We start from the raw sequence: 16984 nt of genomic DNA, 5'->3' as shown, positions 1-16984 counted from the left end.
GAGACAAATGGGAAGTGTTATGACAGGTGAGACAAATGGGAAGTGTTATGACAGGTGAGACGAATGGGAAGTTCTATGACAGGTGAGACAATGACAGCTGAGACATATGGGAAGTGTTATGACAGGTGAGACAAATGGGAAGTGTTATGACAGCTGAGACAAATGGGAAGTTCTATGACAGGTGAGACAAATGGGAAGTGTTATGACAGGTGAGACAAATGGGAAGTTTTATGACAGGTGAGACAAATGGGAAGTTCTATGACAGGTGAGACAAATGGGAAGTGTTATGACAGGTGAGACAAATGGGAAGTGTTATGACAGGTGAGACAAATGGGAAGTTCTATGACAGGTGAGACAATGACAGGTGAGACAAATGGGAAGTGTTATGACAGGTGAGACAAATGGGAAGTGTTATGACAGGTGAGACAAATGGAAAAGTTATGACAGGTGAGACAAATGGGAAGTTCTATGACAGGTGAGACAAATGGGAAGTGTTATGACAGGTGAGACAAATGGGAAGTGTTATGACAGGTGAGACAAATGGGAAGTTCTATGACAGGAGAGACAATGACAGGTGAGACAAATGGGAAGTGTTATGACAGGTGAGACAAATGGGAAGTGTTATGACAGGTGAGACAAATGGAAAGTGTTATGACAGGTGAGACAAATGGGAAGTGTTATGACAGGTGAGACACATGGGAAGTGTTATGACAGGTGAGACAAATGGAAAGTGTTATGACAGGTGAGACAAATGGGAAGTGTTATGACAGGTGAGACAAATGTTGAGGTGTTATGACAGGTGAGACAATGACAGGTGAGATAAATGGGAAGTGTTATGACAGGTGAGTCAAATGGGAAGTGTTATGACAGGTGAGACAAATGGGAAGTGTTATGACAGGTGAGACAAATGTTGAGGTGTTATGACAGGTGAGACAATGACAGGTGAGATAAATGGGAAGTGTTATGACAGGTGAGCAAATGGGAAGTGTTATGACAGGTGAGACAAATGGGAAGTGTTATGACAGGTGAGACAAACGGGAAGTTCTATGACAGGTGAGACAAACGGGAAGTTCTATGACAGGTGAGACAAACGGAAAGTTCTATGACAGGTGAGACAAATGGGAAGTTCTATGACAGGTGAGACAGGTGAGACAAATGGGAAGTTCTATGACAGGTGAGACAGGTGAGACAAATGGGAAGTTCTATGACAGGTGAGACAAATGGGAAGTGTTATGACAGGTGAGACAAATGGGAAGTGTTATGACAGGTGAGACAAATGGGAAGTTCTATGACAGGTGAGACGAATGGGAAGTTCTATGACAGGTGAGACAATGACAGCTGAGACAAATGGGAAGTGTTATGACAGGTGAGACAAATGGGAAGTGTTATGACAGCTGAGACAAATGGGAAGTTCTATGACAGGTGAGACAAATGGGAAGTGTTATGACAGGTGAGACAAATGGGAAGTTTTATGACAGGTGAGACAAATGGGAAGTTCTATGACAGGTGAGACAAATGGGAAGTGTTATGACAGGTGAGACAAATGGGAAGTGTTATGACAGGTGAGACAAATGGGAAGTTCTATGACAGGTGAGACAATGACAGGTGAGACAAATGGGAAGTGTTATGACAGGTGAGACAAATGGGAAGTGTTATGACAGGTGAGACAAATGGAAAGTGTTATGACAGGTGAGACAAATGGGAAGTTCTATGACAGGTGAGACAAATGGGAAGTGTTATGACAGGTGAGACAAATGGGAAGTGTTATGACAGGTGAGACAAATGGGAAGTTCTATGACAGGAGAGACAATGACAGGTGAGACAAATGGGAAGTGTTATGACAGGTGAGACAAATGGGAAGTGTTATGACAGGTGAGACAAATGGAAAGTGTTATGACAGGTGAGACAAATGGGAAGTGTTATGACAGGTGAGACACATGGGAAGTGTTATGACAGGTGAGACAAATGGAAAGTGTTATGACAGGTGAGACAAATGGAAAGTGTTATGACAGGTGAGACAAATGTTGAAGTGTTATGACAGGTGAGACAATGACAGGTGAGATAAATGGGAAGTGTTATGACAGGTGAGGCAAATGGGAAGTGTTATGACAGGTGAGACAAATGGGAAGTGTTATGACAGGTGAGACAAATGGGAAGTGTTATGACAGGTGAGACAAATGGGAAGTTCTATGACAGGTGAGACGAATGGGAAGTGTTATGACAGGTGAGACAAATGGGAAGTGTTATGACAGGTGAGACAAATTGGAAGTTCTATGACAGGTGAGACGAATGCGAAGTTATATGACAGGTGAGACAAATGGGAAGTTCTATGACAAGTGAGACAAATGGGAAGTTCTATGACAGGTGAGACAAATGGGAAGTTCTATGACAGGTGAGACAAATGGGAAGTTCTATGACAAGTGAGACAATGACAGGTGAGACAAATTGGAAGTTCTATGACAGGTGAGACGAATGGGAAGTTATATGACAGATGAGACAAATGGGAAGTTCTATGACAGGTGAGACAAATGGCAAGTATTATGACAGGTGAGACAAATGGGAAGTGTTATGACAGGTGAGACAAATGGGAAGTTCTATGACAGGTGAGACAAATGGGAAGTTCTATGACAGGTGAGACAAATGGGAAGTTCTATGACAGTTGAGACAAACTGGAAGTTCTGTGACAGGTGAGACAAACGGGAAGTTCTATGACAGGTGAGACAAACGGGAAGTTATATGACAGATGAGACAAATGGGAAGTTCTATGACAGGTGAGACAAATGGCAAGTATTATGACAGGTGAGACAAATGGGAAGTTCTATGACAGGTGAGACAAAAGGGAAGTTCTATGACAGGTGAGACAAACGGGAAGTTCTATGACAGGTGAGACAAACGGGAAGTTCTATGACAGGTGAGACAAATGGGAAGTTCTATGACAGGTGAGACGAATGGGAAGTTCTATGACAGGTGAGACAAATGGGAAGTTCTATGACAGGTGAGACAAATGGGAAGTTCTATGACAGGTGAGACAAATGGGAAGTTCTATGACAGGTGAGACAAACGGGAAGTTCTATGACAGGTGAGACAAACGGGAAGTTCTATGACAGGTGAGACAAACGGGAAGTTCTATGACAGGTGAGACAAACTGGAAGTTCTATGACAGGTGAGACAAATGGGAAGTTCTATGACAGGTGAGACAGGTGAGACAAATGGGAAGTTCTATGACAGGTGAGACAAATGGGAAGTGTTATGACAGGTGAGACAAATGGGAAGTGTTATGACAGGTGAGACAAATGGGAAGTGTTATGACAGGTGAGACAAACGGGAAGTGTTATGACAGGTGAGACAAACGGGAAGTTCTATGACAGGTGAGACAAACGGGAAGTTCTATGACAGGTGAGACAAACGGAAAGTTCTATGACAGGTGAGACAAATGGGAAGTTCTATGACAGGTGAGACAAATGGGAAGTTCTATGACAGGTGAGACAAATGGGAAGTGTTATGACAGGTGAGACAAATGGGAAGTGTTATGACAGGTGAGACAAATGGGAAGTGTTATGACAGGTGAGACAAATGGGAAGTGTTATGACAGGTGAGACAAATGGGAAGTGTTATGACAGGTGAGACAAATGGGAAGTGTTATGATAGGTGAGACAAATGGGAAGTTCTATGACAGGTGAGACGAATGGGAAGTTCTATGACAGGTGAGACAATGACAGCTGAGACAAATGGGAAGTGTTATGACAGGTGAGACAAATGGGAAGTGTTATGACAGCTGAGACAAATGGGAAGTTCTATGACAGGTGAGACAAATGGGAAGTGTTATGACAGGTAAGACAAATGGGAAGTGTTATGACAGGTGAGACAAACGGGAAGTTCTATGACAGGTGAGACAAACGGGAAGTTCTATGACAGGTGAGACAAACGGAAAGTTCTATGACAGGTGAGACAAACGGGAAGTTCTATGACAGGTGAGACAAACGGAAAGTTCTATGACAGGTGAGACAAATGGGAAGTTCTATGACAGGTGAGACAGGTGAGACAAATGGGAAGTGTTATGACAGCTGAGACAAATGGGAAGTTCTATGACAGGTGAGACAAATGGGAAGTGTTATGACAGGTGAGACAAACGGGAAGTGTTATGACAGGTGAGACAAACGGGAAGTTCTATGACAGGTGAGACAAACGGGAAGTTCTATGACAGGTGAGACAAACGGGAAGTTCTATGACAGGTGAGACAAACGGGAAGTTCTATGACAGGTGAGACAAACGGGAAGTTCTATGACAGGTGAGACAAATGGGAAGTTCTATGACAGGTGAGACAGGTGAGACAAATGGGAAGTTCTATGACAGGTGAGACAAATGGGAAGTGTTATGACAGGTGAGACAAATGGGAAGTGTTATGACAGGTGAGACAATGGGAAGTTCTATGACAGGTGAGACGAATGGGAAGTTCTATGACAGGTGAGACAATGACAGCTGAGACAAATGGGAAGTGTTATGACAGGTGAGACAAATGGGAAGTGTTATGACAGCTGAGACAAATGGGAAGTTCTATGACAGGTGAGACAAATGGGAAGTGTTATGACAGGTGAGACAAATGGGAAGTTTTATGACAGGTGAGACAAATGGGAAGTTCTATGACAGGTGAGACAAATGGGAAGTGTTATGACAGGTGAGACAAATGGGAAGTGTTATGACAGGTGAGACAAATGGGAAGTTCTATGACAGTTGAGACAAACTGGAAGTTCTATGACAGGTGAGACAAACGGGAAGTTCTATGACAGGTGAGACAAACGGGAAGTTCTATGACAGGTGAGACAAACGGGAAGTTCTATGACAGGTGAGACAAACGGGAAGTTCTATGACAGGTGAGACAAACGGGAAGTTCTATGACAGGTGAGACAAACGGGAAGTTCTATGACAGGTGAGACAAACGGAAAGTTCTATGACAGGTGAGACAAACGGGAAGTTCTATGACAGGTGAGACAAATGGGAAGTGTTATGACAGGTGAGACAAATGGGAAGTTCTATGACAGGTGAGACAATGACAGGTGAGATAAATGGGAAGTGTTATGACAGGTGAGGCAAATGGGAAGTGTTATGACAGGTGAGACAAATGGGAAGTGTTATGACAGGTGAGACAAATGGGAAGTTCTATGACAGGTGAGACAAATGGGAAGTTCTATGACAGGTGAGACCAATGGGAAGTGTTATGACAGGTGAGACAAATGGGAAGTGTTATGACAGGTGAGACAAATTGGAAGTTCTATGACAGGTGAGACAAATGGGAAGTTCTATGACAAGTGAGACAAATGGGAAGTTCTATGACAGGTGAGACAAATGGGAAGTTCTATGACAGGTGAGACAAATGGGAAGTTCTATGACAGGTGAGACAAATGGGAAGTATTATGACAGGTGAGACAAATGGGAAGTGTTATGACAGGTGAGACAAATGGGAAGTGTTATGACAGGTGAGACAAATGGAAAGTGTTATGACAGGTGAGACAAATGGAAAGTGTTATGACAGGTGAGAGAAATGGAAAGTGTTATGACAGGTGAGAGAAATGGGAAGTGTTATGACAGGTGAGACAAATGGGAAGTGTTATGACAGGTGAGACAAATGGGAAGTGTTATGACAGGTAAGACAAATGGGAAGTGTTATGACAGGTGAGACAATGACAGGTGAGACAAATGGGAAGTGTTATGACAGGTGAGACAAATGGGAAGTGTTATGACAGGTGAGACAAATGGGAAGTGTTATGACAGGTGAGACAAATGGGAAGTGTTATGACAGGTGAGACAAATGGGAAGTGTTATGACAGGTGAGACAAATGGGAAGTGTTATGACAGGTGAGACAAATGGGAAGTGTTATGACAGGTGAGACAAATGGGAAGTGTTATGACAGGTGAGACACATGGGAAGTGTTATGACAGGTGAGACAAATGGGAAGTTCTATGACAGGTGAGACGAATGGGACGTTCTATGACAGGTGAGACAAATGGGAAGTTCTATGACAGGTGAAACAAATGGGAAGTTCTATGACAAGTGAGACAATGACAGGTGAGACAAATGGGAAGTGTTATGACAGGTGAGACAAATGGGAAGTGTTATGACAGGTGAGACAAATGGGAAGTGTTATGACAGGTGAGACAAATGGGAAGTGTTATGACAGGTGAGACAAATGGGAAGTTCTATGACAGGTGAGACAAATGGGAAGTTCTATGACAGGTGAGACAAATGGGAAGTGTTATGACAGGTGAGACAAATGGGAAGTGTTATGACAGGTGAGACAAATGGGAAGTTCTGTGACAGGTGAGACAAATGGGAAGTGTTATGACAGGTGAGACAAATGGGAAGTGTTATGACAGGTGAGACAAATGGGAAGTTCTATGACAGGTGAGACAAATGGGAAGTGTTATGACAGGTGAGACAAATGGGAAGTGTTATGACAGGTGAGACAAACGGGAAGTTCTATGACAGGTGAGACAAACGGGAAGTTCTATGACAAGTGAGACAAACGGGAAGTTCTATGACAGGTGAGACAAACGGAAAGTTCTATGACAGGTGAGACAAATGGGAAGTTCTATGACAGGTGAGACAGGTGAGACAAATGGGAAGTGTTATGACAGCTGAGACAAATGGGAAGTTCTATGACAGGTGAGACAGGTGAGACAAATGGGAAGTTCTATGACAGGTGAGACAAATGGGAAGTGTTATGACAGGTGAGACAAATGGGAAGTGTTATGACAGGTGAGACAATGGGAAGTTCTATGACAGGTGAGACGAATGGGAAGTTCTATGACAGGTGAGACAATGACAGCTGAGACAAATGGGAAGTGTTATGACAGGTGAGACAAATGGGAAGTGTTATGACAGCTGAGACAAATGGGAAGTTCTATGACAGGTGAGACAAATGGGAAGTGTTATGACAGGTGAGACAAATGGGAAGTTTTATGACAGGTGAGACAAATGGGAAGTTCTATGACAGGTGAGACAAATGGGAAGTGTTATGACAGGTGAGACAAATGGGAAGTGTTATGACAGGTGAGACAAATGGGAAGTTCTATGACAGTTGAGACAAACGGGAAGTTCTATGACAGGTGAGACAAACGGGAAGTTCTATGACAGGTGAGACAAACGGGAAGTTCTATGACAGGTGAGACAAACGGGAAGTTCTATGACAGGTGAGACAAACGGGAAGTTCTATGACAGGTGAGACAAACGGGAAGTTCTATGACAGGTGAGACAAACGGGAAGTTCTATGACAGGTGAGACAAACGGAAAGTTCTATGACAGGTGAGACAAACGGGAAGTTCTATGACAGGTGAGACAAATGGGAAGTGTTATGACAGGTGAGACAAATGGGAAGTTCTATGACAGGTGAGACAATGACAGGTGAGATAAATGGGAAGTGTTATGACAGGTGAGGCAAATGGGAAGTGTTATGACAGGTGAGACAAATGGGAAGTGTTATGACAGGTGAGACAAATGGGAAGTTCTATGACAGGTGAGACAAATGGGAAGTTCTATGACAGGTGAGACCAATGGGAAGTGTTATGACAGGTGAGACAAATGGGAAGTGTTATGACAGGTGAGACAAATTGGAAGTTCTATGACAGGTGAGACAAATGGGAAGTTCTATGACAAGTGAGACAAATGGGAAGTTCTATGACAGGTGAGACAAATGGGAAGTTCTATGACAGGTGAGACAAATGGGAAGTTCTATGACAGGTGAGACAAATGGGAAGTATTATGACAGGTGAGACAAATGGGAAGTGTTATGACAGGTGAGACAAATGGGAAGTGTTATGACAGGTGAGACAAATGGAAAGTGTTATGACAGGTGAGACAAATGGAAAGTGTTATGACAGGTGAGAGAAATGGAAAGTGTTATGACAGGTGAGAGAAATGGGAAGTGTTATGACAGGTGAGACAAATGGGAAGTGTTATGACAGGTGAGACAAATGGGAAGTGTTATGACAGGTAAGACAAATGGGAAGTGTTATGACAGGTGAGACAATGACAGGTGAGACAAATGGGAAGTGTTATGACAGGTGAGACAAATGGAAAGTGTTATGACAGGTGAGAGAAATGGAAAGTGTTATGACAGGTGAGAGAAATGGGAAGTGTTATGACAGGTGAGACAAATGGGAAGTGTTATGACAGGTGAGACAAATGGGAAGTGTTATGACAGGTAAGACAAATGGGAAGTGTTATGACAGGTGAGACAATGACAGGTGAGACAAATGGGAAGTGTTATGACAGGTGAGACAAATGGGAAGTGTTATGACAGGTGAGACAAATGGGAAGTGTTATGACAGGTGAGACAAATGGGAAGTGTTATGACAGGTGAGACAAATGGGAAGTGTTATGACAGGTGAGACAAATGGGAAGTGTTATGACAGGTGAGACAAATGGGAAGTGTTATGACAGGTGAGACACATGGGAAGTGTTATGACAGGTGAGACAAATGGGAAGTGTTATGACAGGTGAGACAAATGGGAAGTGTTATGACAGGTGAGACACATGGGAAGTGTTATGACAGGTGAGACACATGGGAAGTGTTATGACAGGTGAGACAAATGGGAAGTTCTATGACAGGTGAGACGAATGGGACGTTCTATGACAGGTGAGACAAATGGGAAGTTCTATGACAGGTGAAACAAATGGGAAGTTCTATGACAAGTGAGACAATGACAGGTGAGACAAATGGGAAGTGTTATGACAGGTGAGACAAATGGGAAGTGTTATGACAGGTGAGACAAATGGGAAGTGTTATGACAGGTGAGACAAATGGGAAGTGTTATGACAGGTGAGACAAATGGGAAGTTCTATGACAGGTGAGACAAATGGGAAGTGTTATGACAGGTGAGACAAATGGGAAGTGTTATGACAGGTGAGACAAATGGGAAGTTCTGTGACAGGTGAGACAAATGGGAAGTGTTATGACAGGTGAGACAAATGGGAAGTGTTATGACAGGTGAGACAAATGGGAAGTTCTATGACAGGTGAGACAAATGGGAAGTGTTATGACAGGTGAGACAAATGGGAAGTGTTATGACAGGTGAGACAAACGGGAAGTTCTATGACAGGTGAGACAAACGGGAAGTTCTATGACAAGTGAGACAAACGGGAAGTTCTATGACAGGTGAGACAAACGGAAAGTTCTATGACAGGTGAGACAAATGGGAAGTTCTATGACAGGTGAGACAGGTGAGACAAATGGGAAGTGTTATGACAGCTGAGACAAATGGGAAGTTCTATGACAGGTGAGACAAATGGGAAGTGTTATGACAGGTGAGACAAATGGGAAGTGTTATGACAGGTGAGACAAACGGGAAGTTCTATGACAGGTGAGACAAACGGGAAGTTCTATGACAGGTGAGACAAACGGGAAGTTCTATGACAGGTGAGACAAACGGGAAGTTCTATGACAGGTGAGACAAACGGGAAGTTCTATGACAGGTGAGACAAACGGGAAGTTCTATGACAGGTGAGACAAACGGAAAGTTCTATGACAGGTGAGACAAATGGGAAGTTCTATGACAGGTGAGACAGGTGAGACAAATGGGAAGTTCTATGACAGGTGAGACAAACGGGAAGTTCTATGACAGGTGAGACAAATGGGAAGTGTTATGACAGGTGAGACAAATGGGAAGTGTTATGACAGGTGAGACAATGGGAAGTTCTATGACAGGTGAGACGAATGGGAAGTTCTATGACAGGTGAGACAATGACAGCTGAGACAAATGGGAAGTGTTATGACAGGTGAGACAAATGGGAAGTTCTATGACAGGTGAGACAAATGGGAAGTGTTATGACAGGTGAGACAAATGGGAAGTTTTATGACAGGTGAGACAAATGGGAAGTTCTATGACAGGTGAGACAAATGGGAAGTGTTATGACAGGTGAGACAAATGGGAAGTGTTATGACAGGTGAGACAAATGGGAAGTTCTATGACAGTTGAGACAAATGGGAAGTGTTATGACAGGTGAGACAAATGGGAAGTGTTATGACAGGTGAGACAAATGGGAAGTTCTATGACAGTTGAGACAAACTGGAAGTTCTATGACAGGTGAGACAAACGGGAAGTTCTATGACAGGTGAGACAAACGGGAAGTTCTATGACAGGTGAGACAAACGGGAAGTTCTATGACAGGTGAGACAAACGGGAAGTTCTATGACAGGTGAGACAAACGGGAAGTTCTATGACAGGTGAGACAAACGGGAAGTTCTATGACAGGTGAGACAAACGGGAAGTTCTATGACAGGTGAGACAAACGGAAAGTTCTATGACAGGTGAGACAAACGGGAAGTTCTATGACAGGTGAGACAAATGGGAAGTGTTATGACAGGTGAGACAAATGGGAAGTTCTATGACAGGTGAGACAAATGGGAAGTGTTATGACAGGTGAGGCAAATGGGAAGTGTTATGACAGGTGAGACAAATGGGAAGTGTTATGACAGGTGAGACAAATGGGAAGTTCTATGACAGGTGAGACAAATGGGAAGTTCTATGACAGGTGAGACCAATGGGAAGTGTTATGACAGGTGAGACAAATGGGAAGTGTTATGACAGGTGAGACAAATTGGAAGTTATATGACAGGTGAGACAAATGGGAAGTTCTATGACAAGTGAGACAAATGGGAAGTTCTATGACAGGTGAGACAAATGGGAAGTTCTATGACAGGTGAGACAAATGGGAAGTTCTATGACAGGTGAGACAAATGGGAAGTATTATGACAGGTGAGACAAATGGGAAGTGTTATGACAGGTGAGACAAATGGGAAGTGTTATGACAGGTGAGACAAATGGAAAGTGTTATGACAGGTGAGAGAAATGGAAAGTGTTATGACAGGTGAGAGAAATGGAAAGTGTTATGACAGGTGAGAGAAATGGAAAGTGTTATGACAGGTGAGACAAATGGGAAGTGTTATGACAGGTAAGACAAATGGGAAGTGTTATGACAGGTGAGACAATGACAGGTGAGACAAATGGGAAGTGTTATGACAGGTGAGACAAATGGGAAGTGTTATGACAGGTGAGACAAATGGGAAGTGTTATGACAGGTGAGACAAATGGGAAGTGTTATGACAGGTGAGACAAATGGGAAGTGTTATGACAGGTGAGACAAATGGGAAGTTCTATGACAGGTGAGACAAATGGGAAGTGTTATGACAGGTGAGACAAATGGGAAGTGTTATGACAGGTGAGACAAATGGGAAGTTCTGTGACAGGTGAGACAAATGGGAAGTGTTATGACAGGTGAGACAAATGGGAAGGGTTATGACAGGTGAGACAAATGGGAAGTGTTATGACAGGTGAGACAAATGGGAAGTGTTATGACAGGTGAGACAAATGGGAAGGGTTATGACAGGTGAGACAAATGGGAAGTGTTATGACAGGTGAGACAAATGGGAAGTGTTATGACAGGTGAGACAAATGGGAATTGTTATGACAGGTGAGACAAACGGGAAGTGTTATGACAGGTGAGACAAATGGGAATTGTTATGACAGGTGAGACGGGACAGAAAAGAAAAAAAGATGCGTTGTAAAGTAGGCCTATTTCAGTGAGGATAGTTTAGCGCTATATTGCTTTTCTGTGCACTGCCTTTATGATGTGTCTTTCAGTGTTTAACCTGATATGCCTCCTCTCTCTCTCTCTCAGGTGGTTTGACAAATCCTTCACCCTGATCGCTTATAAGAATGGTAAACTAGGGGTCAATGCAGAACACTCGTGGGCAGACGCTCCCATTGTGGGACACATGTGGGAGGTAATGTTATTGATGCTCACGGCAAAAGAAAATGTGGGAAAAAAAGGAGAAAAATGTACAATTTATACCTAATTTCCTGCAGTTCTACCCATTTTGCATGTGGTGGAGAGACATTTCTGCAGTTTTAAAGCTAATTTTCACAAATTCTACACAATTTGCCATGACTTATTGTAACAGTATAACTTTAGACCGTCCCCTCGCCCATACCCGGGCGCAAACCAGGGACCCTCTGCACACATCAACAACAGTCCCCCACGAAGCATCGTTACCCATCGCTCCACAAAAGCCGCGGCCCCATATTAATATGACATCTGAGTGAGAATGACTAACATAATCTATGTGGGCCCCCAGGAGGTCAGGGCCCCTGGGCACGTGCCCGGTCGGTATTCGGCCTTGATTACTACAAGCTGGCTAGAATAACTACAAATCAAAAAATGTGCATGGCTGCACCTTTTGTTTTCTACTATTCTTACTCTGAACAGTTAGTTGAGACCCTGACTGAGTTCCTTTTTTGGGGGTTGGGGGCCCCCTAGCGACCGCTTATGTCTGGAGCCGGCCCTGTTGATGGTGTATTAATGATGTATTACAAACATGTTATTCTAAAACACAATATATGACATGGGAAGTGTGTTGTGTGAATCTAATGGTTGCTGTGCTGCTGTCTCTGTGTAGTACGTCCTAGCAACAGACTGCTTCCATCTGGGTTACACAGAGGAGGGACACTGCAAAGGAGACATCAACAAGGGCCTGCCTCCCACCGCCAAACTACAATGGGACATTCCATTGGAGGTATGGCTTCTAATGTGTTAAGGATCAAAAGTTGTAGCTTTAATAAAGAGGTAAAGCTAGTTTAGTGTGTTCAGTAGACCAGTCAGTAGTTTCTACAGGCTGTCTTGTGTCTTGTCTGAGCCTTTCTGTTCTCTGGTCTCTCCTCATCACTCAGTGCCAGGAGGTCATTGAGGATTCCTACATGGTTGCCAAGGAGATAGCTGATGACGTGGACTTCCATGGCTGTCTGTTTGATGAGTTTGGGAAAGGCCTGATCAAGAAGAGTAGGACCAGTCCTGATGCCTTCATACAGCTAGCACTGCAGCTGGCTCAATTCAGGGTGTGTGTGTGTGTGTGTGTGTGTGTGTGTGTGTGTGTGTCAGTCATGAATAGACAAGACAAACAATATCATGTCTCACCTAAATTTAATGTATTTGTTGTCTATGTATTGTAGGATAAGGGGGAGTTCTGTCTGACGTATGAGGCCTCGATGACCCGGATGTTCCGTGAGGGTAGGACAGAGACGGTTCGCTCCTGCACCATAGAGTCCACAGCCTTTGTCAGAGCCATGCAAGACAAGAACACTAAGGTGAGGACACACACCTTAAACACACACCTCTCTTACTGTGTACCTTTGTTAATCATTTCAGAGGCAATATAGAATGCACTAATGACAGCACAGGAGCAGAAACAGTTCCCTTCCACATACATGCTATGCATGCTAGATATAGATCATCAGATGTTTGACTATATCTGTGGTTAAACACAGTGTGGGTGCAGCACTGCAGGTGAGTAGCCTTGTCTGTGGGAGTTACTGATAGACAGTGACATGATGTAACTCTGCCAGTGAGGCTCAGGTCATTCGGACTCTGAGAACTAGGTGACCAGGACCCACATGTCTGTTTCTTGTACCTATCAAGCCAGAGGAGGGTGTCCTCTAGAGCAAGCATGACCAACCCTCCTTCTGGAGAGCTACTGGCTATGCACGTTTTGCTTTTGTTCCAGCCCTGCACTAACATACCTGATTTAGCTATTCAAAGTGCTGATGAACAGTTGATTAGTACAATCATGTGTGTCTGAGTAGGGCTGGAGCAAAACCCTGCAAACCCAGTAGCTCTGCAGGTGGAGGACTGGCCACCACTGCACTATCTTTTGTGTTTTTTAGGTTTTGATTGAATATCATCTGTTGTTGTCTCTGTGAGCAGAGTGCCCAGAGGTTGGACCTCTTCCGGAAGGCTGCAGACAAACACCAGAATATGTATCGTCTGGCCATGACAGGCTCTGGCATCGACAGACACCTCTTCTGTCTTTACATCATGTCCAAGTACCTCAACATCGACTCACCATTCCTCAAACAGGTCAGCTCGCTTCTGAGTGTTTGTGTAGTCAACACCATTATATGTCTTAAATTATACTTTGGCAGCCAAGTGATATGATATCAGAGATTTACACTTACCCATCTTCTCAATTTACCCCCCCGTGTAGGTGTTGTCAGAGCCCTGGAGGTTGTCCACTAGTCAGACTCCTCAACAGCAGCTCAACATGGTCGACATCAACAAGTTCCCAAGATACGTGGGTGCAGGAGGGGGGTTTGGCCCTGTGAGTCTACCGCACGCACACAACACACACAAACACATTAAGCAATTAGCTGGGACCAGATTCTGAAGTCCTACTGCCATTGTGTCCTGTTACTTCATATGTCTGCTTCTTACTTCTATGAAGTAGTCAATGTTAGGGGTGATTGGTACTGTCTCTCCTGCGCCCCCAGGTGGCTGATGACGGCTATGGTGTCTCTTACATCATTGTTGGAGAGAACCTCATCACATTCCACATCTCCAGCAAGTTCTCCAGCCCCGAGACGGTGAGACCATTGTGAACCATAGAGTATATAGCACTTACATACTACCTTAATGACAATCTAGCTGGATCTTTATCAGGTCAAACAACTGTCTCTTTCTCTGTAGGACTCGTACCGCTTTGGACAAAACATTCGACAGGCCATGCTGGACATTCGTGCGCTATTCGACCAAAACGACAAGAAAGAGATGTGATGAGTAGACAAGCTGAAAGGTCTTTATAGACTTCATACCACATTTTCATGCTCTGTGACATTACATTATTTCCAAAATGGCTAGTCTCTTCTGGGTAATGCCTTCAGAATGGGTCAAGTTATAGATATTTTGGATATTTACTCAGTTAGCAGGAGGGAACTGTTTTGTAGAAATAAATATTTAATAAAGCATTATGACTTTATTTCGCACTATCCCTTCTATAAAATGGCAGTGAATTTTTAACATAGTATTGAACCAATTTTGGCAAGAGCAATGAAGCACAAAATGCCTTGGTAGCCTTAAAGAACATTGATTCATATGATATAGTAATGTAGGTTAAGGATAGGCAAGGCATCTGTTTAGTTCAAAGGCAGTTGTATTTGCATCTGATTGTAATACGTGTACACTTGTAAATAGCACTGTTTTTAGTATTTAAGTGTTGTAATATATAAGGTAGTATATCTGAAACTGTTATCTGAATCGTATGTACAGTTGAAGTCGAAAGTTTACATACACTTCTGTTGGAGTCATTAAAACTCGTTTATCAACCACGCCACAAATTTCTTGTTAACAAACTATAGTTTTGGCAAGTAATTTTTCCAACAATTGTTTACAGATTATTTTACTTATAACTCACTATCACAATTCCAGTGGGTCAGAAGTTTACATACACTATGTTGAATGTGCCTTTAAACAGCTTGGAAAATTCCAGAAAAGTATGTCATGGCTTTAGAAGCTTGTGATAGGCTAATTGACATAATTTGAGTCAATTGGAGGTGTACCTGTGGATGTATTTCAAGGCCTACCTTCAAACTCAGTGCCTCTTTGCTTGACATCATGGGAAAATCAAATGAAATCAGCCAAGACAAGCAATTTCCAAACGCCTGAAGGTACCACGTTCATCTGTACAAACAATAGTAAGCAAGTATAAACACCATGGGACCACGCAGCCATCATACCCGCTCAGGAAGGAGATGCACTCCTAGAGATGAACATTTGTTTGTGCGAAAAGTGCAAATCAATCCCAAAACAACAGCAAAGGACCGTGTGAAGATTCTGGAGGAAACAGGTACAAAAGTATCTATATCCACAGTAAAACTAGTCCTATATCGACATAACCTGAAAGGCCGCTCAGCAAGGAAGAAGCTACTGCTCCAAAACCGCCATAAAAAGAGCCAGACTATGGTTTGCAACTGCACATGGGGACAAAGATCGTATTTTTTGGATTAATGTCCTCTGGTCTGATGAAACAAATATAGAACTGTTTGGCCATAATGACCATCGTTATGCTTGGAGGGAAAAGGGGGAGGCTTGCAAGCCAAAGAACACCATCTCAACCGTGAAGCACGGGGGTGGCAGCATCATGTTGTGGGGGTGCTTTGCTGCAGGAGGGACTGGTGCACTTCACAAAATAGATGGCATCATGAGGGAGGAAGATTATGTGTATATATTGATGCAACAGCTCAAGACATCAGTCAGGAAGTTAAAGCTTAGTCACAAATGGGTCTTACAAATGGACAATGACCCCAAGCATACTTCCAAGTAAAATGGCTTAAGGACAACAAAGTCCTTAAGCCACCCAACTTATTGTGGGAAGCTTGTGGAAGGCTACCTGAAACTTTTGCCCAAAGTTAAACAATTTAAAGGCAATGCTACCAAATACTAATTGAGTCTAAACTTCTGACCCACTGGGAATGTGATGAAAGAAATAAAAGCTGAAATAATAGTTCTCTATTATTATTCTGACATTTCACATTCTTAAAATAAAGTGATCCTAACTGACCTAAGACAGGGAATTTTTATTAGGATTAAATGTCAGGAATTGTGAAAAACTGAGTTTAAATGTATTTGGCTAAGGTGTATGTAAACTTAATTCAACTGTATCAGGTCAAACAACTGTATGTGTTTAGAGTGTATTATAATAAAGGATATGTTGATTGTTTGTTTTACCTCTTCTTTGGACTTGAACACATAAAAATGTATACTCTCATACCTGAACTGTGTGGCCAACTACACCACATACATTTCATACACATACATTTCCAGTTGCCATGTATAGCAGAGGAAGTACATTCTGGTGTGCAAAATGCTTAGTTACTACATGGCATAATGACAACATCCTGCTTTAAGAAACAATAGGAGAGAACAAACACAGTCATTCAGTGTAAGAGAGGATCCAGTGTTATTTCAGTTTGTAAGCAGAGTGCCATACAACCGTTTATGGTACCAGACATGAGAAAAGGCCTTACATCAGATGACTGGAGTACTAAGGGCTAGAATCAATCAGATTGACATCTGCATAGCGGTTGTTTTGGCCATGTTGGAACTGCATAGAGCTGTCAAATCCACAAGCGTCTCATTGTGTTACCTTATTGTGGACACTGC

The 16984-nt window shown here is 43.0% G+C and overlaps 1 protein-coding gene and 1 long non-coding RNA gene across 2 annotated transcripts in view; both read left to right on the top strand.

The window, feature by feature from the left end:
* Positions 1 to 16541, top strand: part of LOC118395709 (carnitine O-palmitoyltransferase 1, liver isoform-like) — a 44721-nt gene extending 28180 nt beyond the window's left edge. Inside the window, exons 16-23 of the mRNA XM_052465895.1 lie at positions 11675 to 11780; positions 12453 to 12569; positions 12724 to 12888; positions 13003 to 13137; positions 13754 to 13906; positions 14034 to 14147; positions 14317 to 14409; positions 14513 to 16541. Of these exons, the coding sequence (XP_052321855.1) occupies positions 11675 to 11780; positions 12453 to 12569; positions 12724 to 12888; positions 13003 to 13137; positions 13754 to 13906; positions 14034 to 14147; positions 14317 to 14409; positions 14513 to 14599 (970 nt within the window). The 3' untranslated portion in view covers positions 14600 to 16541. The remainder of the gene's footprint in view (positions 1 to 11674; positions 11781 to 12452; positions 12570 to 12723; positions 12889 to 13002; positions 13138 to 13753; positions 13907 to 14033; positions 14148 to 14316; positions 14410 to 14512) is intronic.
* LOC127908240 (uncharacterized) lies at positions 2644 to 10836 on the top strand. The gene is made up of 3 exons (XR_008066443.1): positions 2644 to 2799; positions 6121 to 6232; positions 10697 to 10836. It is a non-coding gene; the product is annotated as an uncharacterized LOC127908240 (long non-coding RNA).
* Positions 16542 to 16984: the final 443 nt, after the last annotated feature.

This window comes from Oncorhynchus keta, chromosome 17 (genome assembly GCF_023373465.1).
Source record: "Oncorhynchus keta strain PuntledgeMale-10-30-2019 chromosome 17, Oket_V2, whole genome shotgun sequence".
Taxonomy (NCBI): Eukaryota; Metazoa; Chordata; class Actinopteri; order Salmoniformes; family Salmonidae; genus Oncorhynchus; species Oncorhynchus keta.
The sequence above is the reverse complement of the archived record's forward strand: the minus strand, read 5'-3'. Positions and strand labels throughout refer to the sequence as shown.